The sequence below is a fragment of the Sapajus apella genome, unplaced genomic scaffold (genome assembly GCF_009761245.1).
Source record: "Sapajus apella isolate SASKATOON/1434 unplaced genomic scaffold, GSC_monkey_1.0 scaffold48, whole genome shotgun sequence".
Lineage (NCBI taxonomy): Eukaryota > Metazoa > Chordata > Mammalia > Primates > Cebidae > Sapajus > Sapajus apella.
In genome coordinates, this window is record NW_022436988.1 from 2,814,291 (window position 1) to 2,830,466 (window position 16,176).

General features: G+C 58.4%; 2 protein-coding genes across 7 annotated transcripts in view; one reads left to right on the forward strand and one right to left on the reverse strand.

Moving 5' to 3' along the window:
• The first annotated feature begins 127 nt into the window (after positions 1-127).
• SGSH (N-sulfoglucosamine sulfohydrolase) lies at positions 128-10,099 on the forward strand. Its single transcript, XM_032241431.1, has 8 exons — positions 128-286; positions 3,166-3,326; positions 4,919-5,024; positions 5,294-5,444; positions 5,727-5,883; positions 6,150-6,231; positions 7,408-7,611; positions 8,645-10,099. The coding sequence occupies exons 1-8, from the start codon at positions 199-201 to the stop codon at positions 9,202-9,204; spliced, it is 1,509 nt and encodes a 502-aa protein (XP_032097322.1). The 5' UTR covers positions 128-198; the 3' UTR covers positions 9,205-10,099.
• CARD14 (caspase recruitment domain family member 14) overlaps positions 10,051-16,176 on the reverse strand; it is a 36,058-nt gene continuing 29,932 nt past the window's right edge. For 3 of the 6 annotated variants that reach the window (XM_032241428.1, XM_032241426.1, XM_032241425.1), the window contains 5 exons: positions 15,503-15,617; positions 14,409-14,579; positions 13,962-14,083; positions 12,544-12,659; positions 10,051-11,192 (listed from right to left, as the gene is read on the reverse strand). In XM_032241428.1, the coding sequence (XP_032097319.1) occupies positions 10,985-11,192; positions 12,544-12,659; positions 13,962-14,083; positions 14,409-14,579; positions 15,503-15,617 (732 nt within the window). In that variant the 3' untranslated portion in view covers positions 10,051-10,984. Of the gene's footprint in view, positions 11,193-12,543; positions 12,660-13,961; positions 14,084-14,408; positions 14,580-15,492; positions 15,618-16,176 lie in introns of those variants that run through there. The other 3 variants (XM_032241427.1, XM_032241429.1, XM_032241430.1) reach the window with 3 other exon arrangements.

Here is a 16,176-nt window from a genome sequence, read left to right on the forward strand (position 1 = left end):
GGGCGCACGTGACTGGGGCGGGGCCGGGGCGGGGCCGAGCGAGGCCGGGGTGGGGCCGGGGCGGGGCCGAGCGGGGCTGGGGCGGGGCCGGGGCGGGGCCGAGCGGGGCCGGGGCGGGGCCGAGCGGGGCCGGGGCGGGGCCGGGGCGGGGCCGAGCGGGAGACCAGAGCCCGCGCCGAAGCCGCAGCCGCAGCCGCCATGCGCCGCCCCGGGCCCGCCTGCTGCGCGCTGCTGCTGGTCCTGGGGCTCTGCCGGGCGCACCCCCGGAACGCACTGCTGCTGCTCGGTGAGTGCTGGCGCCGCCCTCCCACGCCCCCCCTGCCGCGGCCCGCGGAAGTGGCCACTGGCCTCCTCCCTACCCGTGGCCAGTGCTGACCCTGCTGTGCCCTGCCCTTGTATCCCCTTGCCATTCCCTCCCGCCCACCCCTCTGTGCTGCCCTCAGACTCCAAATGGGTGTCTCCCCAGAGAGGGCAGCGAGGGGTGGAGGGGTGAGCCCCAGCATCCAGCCCCGCTACCTTACCTCCTGCCGCCTGTCCCCACCCGCCTCTGACCCTGCCCAGCCAGGGCCCAGGGGTCCACGGATCCCAGATCCCTCTCGGGAGGGGATTCCCGAGGAGGAGCTGGTGCTCAAGCCCCCAGAGACTGCAGACAGGATGCCCTCCTGGCTCTCATCTCCTCCCCAATGTAATCTTTTCCGACCCCAGAGGCTGTGGTTCAGCTGCCTTTTCCCTTGTCCGAGGGCACAGCCCTCCACCACCTCCCACCACCGTCTCCCCCAATCCCAGTCCCTCTCAGAAACCCCAAGTTCCTCCCGGGCAAGCACTGTGCTGCTCACAAGACTTCCGGTTTGGGTAATCAAGCCCTGGCCCGTGACAAGTGACAAGGCCAAACCCAAGGCCTGTGATTCTTTCCCCTTCTGAGGTCTGGCACGCTGCCAGGTGCCCTCTTTCTGATTAACTTTGTGGTCTCTGGGCGGGGGTTCGGCTCACTGTAACATAAACAGCTCTCCTGCCAACACCTCACCTCCCAGAAACACAGCGGAGAATCTGCCTGGACCCTCATCTTCGGATGGGATTCCCACTGGAGGCCCTCAGAGCCCCCGCCATGCAGCCCCTGCGCTAGGGCCGGTCTTAGCACGGACTGCCATAGGTTGGCTTAAACAACAGAAATGTATTTCTCACAATTCTGCAGGCTGAGAATCCAGGGTCAGGGGCCAGCTTGGTTGGGTTCCACTGAGGGTCCACTTTCGGCTTGAGGTGATCATCCTTTCACTGTTTCCTCACATGACAAGCGGGAGGGGGGTCTCACTTCCTTTTCATTTCTCTTGCTTTCTTTTCTCTCTCTCTTTTCTTTCTTTTTTCTCTTTCTTTCCACTTTCTTTTCTTTTCCTTTTTCTTTCTTTTCTTTCTTTTTGTGAGAGTCTCACTCTATCCCCCAGGCTGGAGTGCAGCAGCATAATCTCGGCTCACTGCAGCCTCAACCTCCCAGGCTCAAGTGATCTTCCTGCCTCAGCCTCCCAAGTAGCTGGGACCACAGGTGCACACCCAGGTGCATACCCAGTTAATTTTTGTATTTTTTGTAGAGACAAAGTCTCACTGTGTTGCCCAGGCTGGTCTCGAACTCCTGGGCTGAAGCGTTCTTCCTGCCTCGGCCTCCCAGGTGCTGGGATTACAGGCATAAAACATGGCACCCGGCCCTCTCTCTCTTTTCTTGTAAGGCAACAGTCCTGTCAGATCGGGGTCCCATCCTTATGACCTCATTTAACCTTAATTAAGGACCATGTCTCCAGATAGAATCATGTTGGTGTTAGGGCTTCAGCGCATGAATTCTGGGAGGATACAGCTCTGTCCATAGCAGGCCCACAGCCAAGTGCCAAGACACCCTGGGTTTGCAGAAGGGCAGCTTTCCTTCTGGGCTGCAGGAAGGGAGCACAGCAGCCTGCTCTCGCTCCAGGCTTACCTGGCTGCCATGCGCTCACACCCCGTGGGTGCTGTGGGGCGGAGGAGGGGAGCTCAGGTGGAGGATTTGAGCCCAGCTTGAAGCTGTGCAGCCTCCTCTGCCATGGACCGCATTGCCTCTGAGGGAGCTAGGGGAAGGTGTTGGTCCTGGGGGTTTCCACCAGCCTCTCCTGGGGTGCCCCCAATGTTGTCTACCCCAGAGCAGGGGAAGAAGCGTGGTGTGGTTGTAGAAGCTCAGAGCCCTGTACCTCACCTTTCTGGGCCTCAGCTGTTTCGTGTAGAGTGAAAAGGTTGAACTACACGATCTGAAGGTTCCTTGGCCTTTGAGATGGCATCAGTGAGAGGCAGCGGTGGGGCACACACACGGATCCTTAGACACGTGCTGGGCGAGGCTCTCCTGCCCTGTGCCCCAGGCAGTGTCTGCAGAGCCCGGAATTGCCCAGCAGTGTGCTGTGGCCATGCATTCGGCCACTGTCTGCCTAAATGCCTAGCCGGGTAACATGCCCACCAAGGTGGCATGCCTGCTGGGCTATCATCAAACTTGTTGGGGTGTGAAGCCTGCCTATGATGACCACTTGGTTACCATGCCTGCCTGCTCTCATACCCATCCAGGTGCCAGGCCTGCTGGGTACCAGCCCACTGGGTATCAGGCATGCTTGGGGTATCATCAAGCTTGTTGGGGTATGATGCCTGCTTATCATGCCCACTTAGATACCATTTCTGCCTGCCAACATACCCCCCGGGTATCAGGCCTGCCTGGGTACCATGTTCACCTGCTACACCTACCATCTATCAGTCCAGCCTACATACCCTGCTCACCTGCTAACAACCCACCAAGTATCATGCCTACTGGGTACCATGCCCACTTGCTAATATGCCCACTGGGTATCGTGCCCACTAAGTACCATGCCTGCTTGCTAATATACCCAGTAGGTAGGGGGCCTTCCTATACATGCCTGCCTGCTAACATGCCCACTGGTATCAGACCTGCTGTCATGCCCTCTGGTATCATGCTTGCCTGCTGTACCCCCTCAGGTGTCATGCCTCCTAGGTAAGGAAGCGCTCTGTCACGATAGCGTTTGTGTTGAGTCAGTACCATGCCCACGTGGGTAACTTGCCTCCTGGCATCACAGCCCCGGCCTCCCTCACTCCTGGCGCTGTTTCTCGTGATCCCTTACACCACGTGCTGTCTCCCACCTTACACAGCGGATGATGGCGGCTTCGAGAGTGGCGCATACAACAACAGCGCCATCGCCACCCCGCACCTAGACGCCTTGGCCCGCCGCAGCCTCCTCTTCCGCAACGCCTTCACCTCGGTCAGCAGCTGCTCTCCCAGCCGTGCCAGCCTCCTTACTGGCCTGCCCCAGGTGAGGTGCAAGAGGCAGGAGGAGGGGGTGGGCCGGGAGTAGACAGGCTGCGTCTGGGGCCCAGGCCTCTGCCACGTCTCCCATCCCTGGGCTCCCTGAGGGGGGATTGCCCACTTCCCTCCCACCTCCAGGAGGAGGCACAGCCGCTGGCCGTGAGTGCAAACTGGGGCTCCGACTCCCACCTGCCAGCCCTGTCTTCCCTGCTCTGTTTGGCCTCGAGCCAGTGACCTACCTCCTGTGCCTCAGTTTTCTCATCTGTAAGATGGGGGTATCGTGGGGACTGGCAGGGCTGATGCTTCGTATGTAAGCACTTAGCGTGAGGCCTGGTGTGCTTACTCAGTGTGAACTGCCATTGTGACAGTGTCCCAGGAGCGCTATGTGCAGGGACCTGCTGCCATTAGGCACGCACGCTCCTATTTCATGGTGGTAAAATGCACACACATCAGCGTTCCCAGCTTAGCCGTTTTCCAGTACATGTTCCGTGGCATTAAGCTCATTCACAGTGCCGTGCAGCCATCACCCCATCCATCCATCTCCAGAAATTTCCCATCTTCCCAAACACAAGCTCTGTCCCCACGAAACACCAGCTCCACATTCTCCCTTCCCGTCCCCTGCCGACCAACACTCTCCCTCTGTCTTTATGAATCTGACTGCTCCAGGGGCACACAGGACTGGAATCACACAGAACTAGCCCTTTTATGTCTTGTTTTTTGAGTTGGAGTCTCACTCTGGCGCCAGGCTGGAGTGCAGTGGCGTGATCTTAGTTCACTGCAGCCTCCGCCTCCTGGGCTCCAGCAATTCTTCTGCCTCAGCCTCCTGAGTAGCTGAGATTACAGGCACGCACCTCCACGCCTGGCTAATTTTTGTATTTTTAGTAGAGACAGGGTTTCTCCATGTTGGCCAGGCTGGTCTCATACCCCTGACCTCAACTGATCAGCCCTCCTCAGCCTCCCAAAGTGCTGGTATTACAGGCATGAGCCACGGCACCAGCCAATGGGCACTTACTTTTGGTTTCTTACCTTGTGATCTTAGCTTATTGTAAGCGAAGTGCTGTCTCCATCTGAGGCTGAGGCTGAGTGGAGGGCCCGGGTGGGGAGGTCACAGGCACGGATGCAGATGCTTCCTGAGAGGCTCATCTGGACACAGGTGTGCCCACTTCTGGCAGTGGGCCACGGGACTAGGAGGGGCTCCTCCTTCTTGCCTGATACCTCCCTAGGCAGTCTGAGTTTTTTAAATATATAGTTTGTTTTACAGTATAAAATAACTAGGTAATAAACAAGGCCTGGCCCTGTCTTTTTCACTCTGTGATGTGTCGTAACAGAAGAGCTGAGAAGTGCAGATGCACAAAATGAACATCCGGGCCACCTCACGCCGCTGCACGCCCTCCAGGACCCCTTCTTCCTTGCGAAGTCCTCCTTTCGCGGGAGGGACCCATGGGCCTCTCAGGCAGGGAGTGGGAGGGGGAGCCAGGCTCTCTGGGTTCTGGTCACTTGAAGTCTAAATCGGGGGCCCTGAGAAGGCCCCTGGTGATGGGAGGGCCGTGAGGACAGTGCGGCTGGTGGGGCCCTGGACCTCATGCATCTTTCCGGCAGCATCAGAATGGGATGTACGGGCTGCACCAGGACGTGCACCACTTCAACTCCTTCGACAGGGTGCGGAGCCTGCCACTGCTGCTCAGCCAGGCCGGTGTGCGCACAGGTGAGGACGCTGTGCTGAGGGCAGGGCGCAGGGTGAGGCACAGAGGCCTGGCCGGAGCGCAGGAGGTTCAGTGCCCTGTCCCAAGGCACCCTAAGCCCCTGTGGCCTGCCCTTAGCTCTTGTCCCAAAGGACCTGGGCCTGGTTGTGCGTCCTGGCTGGGCTGTGAGTCTGTGAGAACCCACAGTGCGCTTAGGTCTGAGCGGGCAAGGACGGGAGCAGGGGGGTTGGGAGGCTGAAGGGACTCTGGACAGGCCTCTCTTCCCACCCAGGCATCATCGGGAAGAAGCACGTGGGGCCGGAGACCGTGTACCCGTTTGACTTTGCTTACACCGAGGAGAACAGCTCCGTCCTCCAGGTGGGGCGGAACATCACGAGAATTAAGCTGCTCGTCCGGAAATTCCTGCAGACTCGGGACCACCGGTACGAGGCGGGGCCCCTGCCCTTCCCCTGGCGGCTGGCCCCACCGCACAGCCGAGTCTTCAGGCGGGATGCATGGGTCCCCATGTGGCTGGAGTTGGGGCAGGGGAGAAGGTTCTGGGTACTCAAGTTAGTCTGGTCAGGAGGAGAAGGGATGTGGGGAAACTGAGGCAGTGAGGGTCATAGGTTGATGTCCAGATACAGAGGAGGAGGCAGAGCGGAGGGGTTTCCTGTGCCAGGCAGCACTGGCCCTGCAGCCTTGGCAATGAGCCTTCTCCTGTGCAGGCCTTTCTTCCTCTACGTCGCCTTCCACGACCCCCACCGCTGTGGGCACTCCCAGCCCCAGTACGGAGCCTTTTGTGAGAAGTTTGGCAATGGAGAGAGCGGCATGGGTCGCATCCCAGACTGGACCCCACAGGCCTATGACCCACAGGACGTGCTGGTAGGAAGGACGCCCCTCAGCCCTGGGTCAGGGACGCGGCCCTCCCATGAGCTTGCAGCTCTGGCCCTAGGTGAGGAAGAAAGATGCTCTAACCAAATTGGATTCAGGTTCCCATCCTCGGGGCCACAGAGAGAACCGTACAGAGACAGGGTGGTCCAGAGTGAGGTTTTTCTGGGCTAATCCATTCACAGGAGGCCTGGGGAAAAGGCTGGGTGCCACCCCCCAGTCAGTCTGTTCTAAGCCTGGCTCCCCTCCACCTGCCACAGGTGCCTTACTTCGTCCCCAACACCCCGGCAGCCCGAGCCGACCTGGCTGCTCAATACACCACCATCGGCCGCATGGACCAAGGTGGGCTTGCGGAACTGGGCACTCAGGGGTGGGGCCACAGCCTGGGTCCCCCATCCTGGGCCAACACCCTCTCAGTCAGGTCACAGCAGAGTGTGGGTGAGGGTCTCAGGGTGGCAGGCCCTGTGCAGCGGCAGGTGGAGCCCACATTGAGAGGAGGGGTCTGCAGGTGGCATGGGGACCCACCCTGGGGCTGCCCTGACGTGGAGCTGCTGCTGGGCTGGGACCTTAGGGTGCCGCAGAGGTTGGTTGGGTGAAGACTCCAGATACTTCCAACAATAGGACCTGGGTCGGATGTGGGGTCTGGAGTTCCCTAGCTTATGCAGATGGAGAACTTGGGGCATGTGAGTTTTTTGTGGCTGCCCTAAAAAGTACCACAATCTGGATGGCTTACAACAACCAAAGTTTGTCCTCTCACAGTTCTGGAGGCCACAAGTTTGAAATCAAGGTGTCAGCATGGCCACGCTCCCCTGAAGGTCTAGGGGAGACCCCTGCCTTTCCTCCTGCAGCCTCTGGGGGCTGCGGCAGTGCTCGATGTTCTGGGCTGGTGGCAGCATCTCCCCCATCTCTGTTTAAACCTTCACACACCTTTTTCCTGCCTCCTCTCCTGCCCGTGTCTCCTCTCCTGCCCATGTCTCCTCTTCTTATGAGGACCCCGTCATTGGATTTAGGGCCTGGCTGGGCACTTCAGGATGATCTTCTCCCAGGATCTTTATCTGCAAAGTGCCCCTTTCCAAACAAGGTCCCCTTCACAGACTCCAGCACACATGTCTTTTGGGGCCAGGGTCACCAACCCACAACTGGAGGTTGGGACCTCTGCCATTTCCCTGTTGGTGCCACTAATTCTTGGTGATCTGGGAAGGAGTGGGTATAGAGGAAAGCTTGTCTTCTGGCCCCTGCCCTATTTGCTCCATGGGACAGACATGAGATTCCAGAGAACCCAGAAGCTGGTGGGCAGCAGGGAGCAGGTGCCTGGGGATGACGCTGAAGTGCCAAGGGAAGGCTAGAGTCCCTGGAGTTCCATTCGAGGCCTGCTGAGAGACGGGCAGCTTGGCGGAGCCGGGCAAGAGCCAGGGCTGGTGGGAAGAACGGGAGTGCTTTCAAATCCAGAAAGCACTGGGGCCCGGGGACTCCGCGTGTGTCTGCGGCTGAGCTCTGCTCTCCTGCCCCTCACTGCAGGAGTTGGACTTGTGCTCCAGGAGCTGCGTGACGCAGGTGTCCTGAATGACACACTGGTGATCTTCACATCCGACAATGGGATCCCCTTCCCCAGTGGCAGGACCAACCTGTACCGGCCGGGCGCCGCCGAGCCCTTCCTGCTGTCATCCCCAGAGCACCCGAAACGCTGGGGCCAGGTCAGCGAGGCCTACGTCAGCCTCCTAGGTATGCCTCTGCCTGCCTCTGTCAGGGAAGGGGTGGGAGTGGACGTGCGCCGGGGCTGCGATGCGTCAGATGCTGCTCCACACCCGTTACCACACGTGGCTCTTGTATCGTCTGGGCAAAGAAGGGACTGTTACTCCCACTCTACAGAGGAAAAGAATGGGGCTCAGAGGGGTCAAGTAGGCTGTTCAAGACTGCACAGCTGGTAAGCACTAAGCTAGGATTCCAGCCTGGATCCCACTGCTTTCAAAACCATTGCTTTTCCCCGCCTGACCCGGATGAGCTTCAGGATCACCTGGGATGCTTGTTAATATCCAGACTGCAACCCCTAGAGTGTCTGATTCAGTAGATTTTGGTGGGGCTCAAGAATTTGCATGTCTGACATGTTCCCAGGTGATGCCGATACTGTGGGCCTGGGGACCCCTTTTTGAGCACCTCTGCACCCCATCCTGCCTTCCTAGGGAACCCAAAGCACCTCATGACCCTGTTCATTTTTTAAAAGCCCTGGGACATCTAGTCCCATGTTATGGACGTGCAGACAAAGAGAGTGGTGCAGGAAGACTTTGGGAAGGGCTCGGGCTGAGCCCCTTGGCACAGGGCAGAGGCCCACCGTATCCCGCACACCGCCTGGCAGAGCCTCCAGGAGGGGTGGGCTCAGGCAGCAGCACACTCAGGTTCCCCTTCCCTCCGAGCTCGGCGCCCACATCTCTCTTGGGGCCCACATCTGTCTCTGGCCCCAAAGCATGAGCCGGGAGCACTGAGGCCGCACCCACGGGGTGGGAGTAGACTTCTTTTCTGGTCCGTAGGATTTTAGGAGGATCCTGAATGTCACCGAGTTGGGCCTCTTGCTATGCCATCCGAGGCACCGTGGCCCAGAGAGATGGCTGGCGGTGAGAGGTGTCAGCTGGAAGAGGCATATCCCGCTGCCGATCGGATTGGAGAAGGTAGCCGCCCAGAGCGGCACAGGTTCGGCCCTTCAAGGGCAGCTCCTGTGTGCTGAGGGCTGTGCAGCTCTGAGACGCCGCTTCCCTTCCAGACCTCACGCCCACCATCCTGGACTGGTTCTCCATCCCCTACCCCAGCTATGCCATCTTTGGCTCGAAGACCATCCAGCTCACTGGCCGGTCCCTCCTGCCAGCGCTGGAGGCCGAGCCCCCCTGGGCCACCGTCTTCGGCAGCCAGAGCCACCACGAGGTCACCATGTCCTACCCCATGCGCTCCGTGCACCACCAGAACTTCCGCCTCGTGCACAACCTCAACTTCAAGATGCCCTTTCCCATCGACCAGGACTTCTACGTCTCACCCACCTTCCAGGACCTTCTGAACCGCACCGCAACTGGGCGGCCCACAGGCTGGTACAAGGACCTCCATCATTACTACTACCGGGCACGCTGGGAGCTCTACGACCAGAGCCGGGACCCCCATGAGACCCAGAACCTGGCCACCGACCCGCGCTTTGCACAGGTTCTGGAGATGCTTCAGGCCCAGCTGTCCAAGTGGCAGTGGGAGACCCATGACCCCTGGGTGTGCGCCCCTGACGGCATCCTGGAGGAGAAGCTCTCTCCCCAGTGCCAGCCCCTCCACAATGAGCTGTGACCACCCCAGGAGGCCTGTGCACACGTCCCACACACAGCCCTGTGGTGGCCAGCCTGGGGAGCAGTAACGACAGCCCTTCCCTCCACACTCTTGTCCAGGGTGGGTCCTTCCTTCCTGCAGGGTGTCACTCCCGCCAATGCCTGGAGGGGGACCAGAGCGTGTGCTCAGCCCCTCCACCGCCAGGGGCACTGCTGTCATGGCAAGGGACACGGCTGTCTCGTGTCTGAACCACGTCCCGGCACCGGAATTGTAGCCATGATCTGAGGACAGGGCAGCATCCCCAGCCCATGACAAGGGGGTCTGTTTTCTGGCTTGGTTTGGGGACCTACAAATGGGAGGCTTGAAGCCTCTTCAGGCTTCGGCACCCACAGATGCTTCTGAGCCCTTCACAGAGGCAGGTGGGGGCTTCGGTGCTGCATGAGCGGCGGGCAGACTGGCTCTTCCCAGCCTCTGGCCTAGCGGAAGCCTTTGAATGACCCTTGGCCAGGTTTCTGCTTCTTCTGTTTTGCCCCACAGTCAAGCACCAGGTCCCCAGGCAGGTTTCAGCTGGTTGGCAGCAGGCTCCCTGAGTGATGAGTGTTTCTGGGCAGAAGCTTATCTCTTGTGAGAATGTCTGAAGATGAAGGCATGGCGATGCCCCTGTCCTGTGGCTTGGGTTAATTCTTGGGTGACACTGGCACTGCTGGGAGAATGCGCCGTTCCTGCCTTGCCTCTGCCCACCTCGGGAGCAGAAGCTGGGCCTGGACGCCCCTCAAAGGAAAGGGAGCTTCCTTGAGTGGGTGGGCTGCCCTTGGCCTTCCCCCCTCACTCCATTCTGGGGTGGGCTGGAGGAAGTCACAGGCCAGCTACTGTAAAAGCTTTTAATTTTAGTGAAATATATAGTTCTTTTCCTGAACTCGTTTATGACAATACTGAATTCTAGAACAGCTTCCTGGGTTTCGGACACTGTTGTCTAATGACATTCACTCTGCCACAGTCCCAGGAGGTCGGGCAAGGCCAGGCGCTGGGGGACCTGGGTCCTCCCCTGAGCCCCGGGGGTGGAGTCTCGATGTTTGAGGGCTGGGATGCAAAGTGAGGTTGGGGGAAGGCAGAGTCCACCGGGCCCTGTACACGGGTGTTGGTGCCAGGCTCCTCCAGGATGCCCCCACTGAACGGGCATGGAGGCCACAGGGCATGGGCCCCCTGAAAGTACTGTCTGTATCACCCAGAAACGTCATTTACAAGTAAAGACACTGGCCTCTGTAAACTGGAGTTCGGAGGCATCGCAGCCTCAGAAGCTGAGAAAAGGTGGCCAGCTGCATGGCATATGTGGGCTTGTGTCTCTGCCCCGGCAAGGGTGGCAGCAGCCTTGGGGGCCCCCTGGCTCCCCACCCATTGCCTCTATGCTTTTGGAGCGAGCCTTTGACACATCAAAATGTAAAAGGGAAGTGCAGGCCCACGGATTTGAATCAGGTCTACAGACGGGTGGTTTTGGCCTGCAGCTCTAGGGAAGGCGTGGGAAGATGTCCCTCCTTTCCCGCTGCAGAAACATTCTCACGGTCTCCAGTTCAGACCATGGCAAGCCTAGTGACGGGGGAAGATGGTTTCCACGGAAAAGTAAGCAGATACAAGTGGCTTCACCGTACGCGTCCTGCACGTGGTGAGGGTTCAAGGTTAGACCCCAGCCAGAGGGGAGAGCTGGCCTCATGTGCCCAGGAGCCCACAGTTCTGCCAGAGGCCCTGTACCCAGAAACAGGACTGCATTCACCGGCACCCAGAGGCCCCCACAGTCCCGGGCCCGTCACTGGGGGCTCTGCTCCGCCCATACCACCTTCTTCTGCTCGTCGGCAATGGCCTGGCGGACACAGCTGAGCAGGCCGTCCACGTCGCTCCAGCTGTCGGGAGCCAGAGTACTGTACAGACAAGGCGCCCGGTCCAGGTCTCCCTCCTCCTGCCTGGCAGCCTCCAGGAGCTGCTCCTCCGAGGTGCCCAGCCGCTGTAGGCCCTTCCTGCACAGGCCAGAGACAGAGGGTGGGCTCAGGGGAGGGCAAGGGCCCAGCAGCCCTGCTGGGCTGGTGTTGACATGCACCCAAACACCCCCTGAACACAGGTGGCCTCGCTTTGAGGGGACCTTGTAAAGAGATGGGGCCCGGGCCCCGGCGGTGGGGTCAGGCTGTCTGGAACGCAGCCTTGGCTCCCGGAGTGGAAAGGGCACAGCAGCAAGACATCGTGGTCTGTCCCCAGTAAACCAAGTAATTTTTTTTTACCTTTTTTTTTTTTTTGTCCTTAGCCAAATAGTGTTAGACTGCACCCCAGTGAGTGCGGAGTGTCAGGGGAGCCGAGGCCGGGTCCGGGTCTGGCCTCACAGTGGTCCTCTAGGCTGCTCTTGGGGAGGGAGTGCCAATGTGTTAATTTACAACTTTAAATTTCAATGATAAAATATCATTTGCCAGTGACTGGGCTACTTTTGCCCACTGCAAAAGGCATCCTCATCCTGGTATCAAGATTCCTGAGAGGCCAGATTTGAAATTGAGTTTGTTTGGTGAGCATGAAATCAGAGTTGTTTTTTTTTTTTTGACACAGTGTCACTCTGTTGCCCAGACTCGAGTACAGTGGCTTGATCTCGGCTCACCGCAACCTCCGCCTCCCAGGTTGAAGAGATTCTCCTGCCTCAGTTTCCCAAGTAGCTGGGATTACAAGTGCCCGCCACCACGCACAGCTAGTTTTTGTTTTTGCTTTTCTTTTGTTTGTGTTTGAGATGTACTCTTGCTCTGTCACCCAGGGTGGAGTGCAGTGGTGTGATCTCCGGCTCACTGCAACTCCTCCGCCTCCCAGGTTCAAGCAGTTCTCCTGCCTCAGCCTCCCAAGTAGCTGGGACTACAGGTGTGCGCTACCATGCCCTGCTAATTTTTGTATTTTTAGTAGAGACAAGGTTTCTCCATGTTGGCCAGGCTGGTCTCGAACTCCTGACCTCAAGTGATCTGCCTGCCTCAGCCTCCCAAAGTGCTGGGATTACAGGCATGAGCCACCACACCCAGCCTAGTTTTTGTATTTTTAATAGAGACAGGGTTTCTCCACGTTGGCCAGGCTGGTGTTGAACTCCTGACTTCAAGTGATCTGCCCGTCTCAGCCTCCCAAAGTGGTGGGATTACAGGCGTGAGCCACTGTGCCCGGCCAAAGTCAGAGGAATGTCATGAGCTATCAGCAGGGCCCTTGTCCCAAAGTTGTGTGGAAACTGCCCCATCAGCGCCTCAGGTTCCTAAAAGCCGCAGACCACACTCCAGAGGCACCTGCTGTGGGCTTCTGGGGAGCCCAGGAGCCACTTCAAAGCCCGCTGCCCAGCCCCCCACGGGCACCTACTTAAGCTTCTTCGCCATCTTCTCATTGACAGAGATGTGGATGACGATAGGGAAGATGTCCATTCTGTGCAGGGCACAGACACTGTCCAGCCGGACGTCCAGGAGGGCGTGGATGTTCTTTGCAGGAGGGAGAGGGAGAAGTGAGTCAAGATCAGCGGCCTCGGAGGAAGCAAAGGGAGCCTGCGCCCAGGTCTGAGGGGCCCTCTGGGCAGGCTGAGGGCAGGAGCTGGGCAGTACTGAATTTTGCAGAGGAGATGGGGGAAGAGAGCTTGCCACTTTCTTCTCTTTTTATTTTTTTAGTTTTTAATTTCTTTGTAGAGACGGTGTCTCATTATGTTGCTCAGGCTGGTCTCCAACTCTTGGGCTCAAGCAATCTTCCTGCCTAGGCCTCCCAAAGTATGGACATTACAGGCATGAGCCACCCTGCCCGGCCATTTTCTTCTTTATTTACGAGATGGAGTTTTGCTCTTATTGCCCAAGCTGGAGTGCAATGGCGCAATCTTGGCTCATTGCAACCTCTGCTTTCTGGGTTCAAGCAATTCTGCCTCAGCCTCCTGAGTAGCTGGAATTACAGGTGTGTGCCACCACAGCTCGGCTGATTTTTTGTATTCTTAGTAGAGATGGGGTTTCACCATGTTGGCCAGGCTGGTCTTGAACTCCTGACCTCAGGGATCCACCCACCTCAGCCTCCCAAAGTGCTGGGATTATAGGCGTGAGCCACCATGCCTGGCCCTCTTTTAATTTTTTAATTTTTTTTATTTCTATTTAGAGATGGGGGTCTCACTGTGTTGCTCAGGCTGGTCTCAAACTCCTGGGCTCAAATGATTCTCCCACCTTGGCCTCACAAAGTGCTGGGGTTACAAGTGTGAGCCCCTGGGTCTGGCCAAGTTTGCCACTTTCTAAATAAGGCTGCTTGCTGTGCAGTCTGTAGAGTTTCCATCCCTTTGATTTTTCAATGGGAAAATCTAGAAACTGAGCTCTGGGGACTGAGGTGGACTTGGCATGGAGCTCTGCCAGCCCCTAGGGAGATACCCAGATGCCAGGCCCTGCTTCCTATGCCTGTGCAGACACAGCTGTGGGCCACGGAGAACTGCTTTTCATGAGTTTGTCTGCACTGTCAAACATGGAGCGTGTTGTTATTTGGGATCTATTCATTCTCAAACAAATACCTATGAAACACTCCCCCCCCGCAGCTGAGGAAACTGAGGCTCAAGCAGCTGGGAGGCTTCACCCACAGTCATGTCGATCTTAACTGGCTGAGATGAGGTTTGGGCTACCGCTGGCGTATTGGGGCCCAGAGGTCGGTGACAAGGTCACCAGGTCTCAGGTCAGTCCCTGTACCTTTATCTCATCCCCCTCCTCTGCCTTCCCGAAACCCTCCCCAGGACAGCTCCCCTACCCATCCCCGTTTGCCCTCACCTTTTCCATGAGGGACTCCACAGCATGGCGGGTCACCCAGCAGTGGCCCCCGGACACCTCTCCCTCCTGGACGATGTCCCCTCTCTGGCTCCAGGCCTCATATTCCTCCTGGCTCAAGTACTCTGCAGATGACATCGGACAGGGCCCTCATACACCAGCTGCGTGGGGGTCCGAGGGAGTCCCATGGTAAACACCCCCATCACCGGGCCCCCTGCCATCCCTGGGAGAAGCTCTTCCTAGCGCGTCTACTTTACACACCTGGCTCTGCACACCCCGCTCTGTGCCCTGCACCTCCATCCTGAACTATCTGGACAGAGCAGGTGAGCATGGGAATGTGCACTGTGGGGAGGGGAAGGAGATGAAGGTAGAGGAGGGAGGGAGGGAGGGGTGAAGGAAGGGACTGGAGGAGGGGTGGAGGGGAGGAGGGGTTTCCAGGTAACAGTATACCTGCCAGGCACTTCTTAAACCCTTGGAGGAGGCACAGCTTCTCGCTCAGGATCTTCCCAACCACCCTGGGCACGAAGAGCACAGGCCGGGGCCCGGCGGGACGATGCGGGTGCACCAGCGTGTAGGGTACCAAGGTGAAGCAGCTCTCGGCCCAGAAGCACGTGCTGGAGTCTGCGGAGGAGGGGAGCCAGGGGGTGGGGGAGGCTGCCACAGCCTGGGCCTGCTTTGCTCACTGCGGCAGCCCCAACACCTAGAGTGCCAGGGTCACAGGCTCAGCGGTCACAGGACTTGGTCTGAGTGCCACAGCCCCGGCAGAGCGGCTCCTTTGCATGTGCGTTACACAGCTCTGTGGCTCTCCACGCGCCACTTTGCAGCCTGCAACTTAATCCCAGTTTCTCTAGGCCCCAGGGAGGATGGCAGGAGCCAGGGTTTTCTTCCTTCCAAAGAATCTGGGAGAGCAGCACCCTTCTCCTCAGCCATCCTTGGGCACAGGATTCAGCCCTCCCTCTGTCCTGGGCCCGTGTACTCCTCTCCTGAACTTTTTTTTTTGAGATGGAGTCTCGCTCTGTCGCCCAGCCTGGAGTGCGGTGGGATGATCTCAGCTCACTGCAACCTCTGCCTCCCGGGTTCAAGTGATTCTCCTACCTCAGCCTCCTGAGTAGCTGGAATTACAGGTGTGCACCACTACACCCAGTTAATTTTTGTATTTTTAGTAGAGGCAGGGTTTCACCATGTTGGCCAGGATGGTCTCAAACTCCCAACCTCAAGCGATCTACCCACCTTGGCCTCCGAAAGTGCTGGGCTTACCCTTCGGGACTGGGTTTTTTTTGTTTTTGTTTCTGTTTTTTGGTTTTGTTTTTTTTTTGGACTATTCTATTGCCACAGATTACAGAAGTAGGACTTACAGGGCTTTCAACATGGGTAGCTCAGTCGCTCTCCAGAAATGCATGTGGATGTCAACCATGATTCTTAAAGAGCAGATCCTGGCCTAAATGAGTGGCCTCCCCTGCCCCAGCGGACCAACTAGCAGCAGCTCCCAAAGCCCCTTGCCCACTTGGAGCCAGCGGCCCCTGTGCCAGCTCACCAGGCCTCACCCTCCATCCTGCTGGAGTCCGACTTGCCCCTGTCAAAGGACAGACACAGAGGGCTGGCCTTGGCTTTGTCCATACTGACGATGCGGACCAGCTTCTGGGGTCCCCCGGAAGATGGCTGAAGGAGGGACGGAGAAGGGAGGAGGAGGAGCTGTCAAAGCCATCAACACGGGCCCAGCAGCCCCCTGTCCTGACACCCACCCCACCAGCAAATCCAGTGTGGTCTCTGCACCATCAGACTGTGCCCACTGAACAGCCAGGATGCCCAGAGCCTCTGCCAGGGGGTTGGGGGATGTGAGGAGTCCTCAGGTTGACAGTCCCAAAGCAGGGCCCTGCAGTGAGGGGTGGCCTGCCAAGGCAGGAGGAAGGACAGAGGTCTCCCCCGTGCCCAGCCCCGCATCATCCTGGGGAACTGGCTGAGCCCCCTTCCGTGGTTCTTTCCCCCGTGCCCAGCCCCACATCCTGGGGAACTGGTCGAGCCCCATTCCGTGGTCCTTAGCAACCGCACGGACAGGTGGGTGCTTAGCAACCTGCCAAGTGTCCCGTGTCTGGAGAACACAAAGGCGCCTGGCGCAGAGGAGGGGGAATTCAGGGAAGATGACCGTCACTAGGGCACCCTGGGAGTGATGCAGAAACACGGCTGCTGAGAGCACCACAAGATATGCTACACCCGTGCA

Coding starts and splice junctions, on each gene's coding strand:
- SGSH (XM_032241431.1), top strand. CDS start 199: ATGCGCCGCCCCGGGCCCGCCTGCTGCGCGCTGCTGCTGGTCCTGGGG. Junction 6,232..7,407: donor CATCGGCCGCATGGACCAAG/GTGGGCTTGCGG, acceptor CCCTCACTGCAG/GAGTTGGACTTGTGCTCCAG. Junction 7,612..8,644: donor GGCCTACGTCAGCCTCCTAG/GTATGCCTCTGC, acceptor CTTCCCTTCCAG/ACCTCACGCCCACCATCCTG.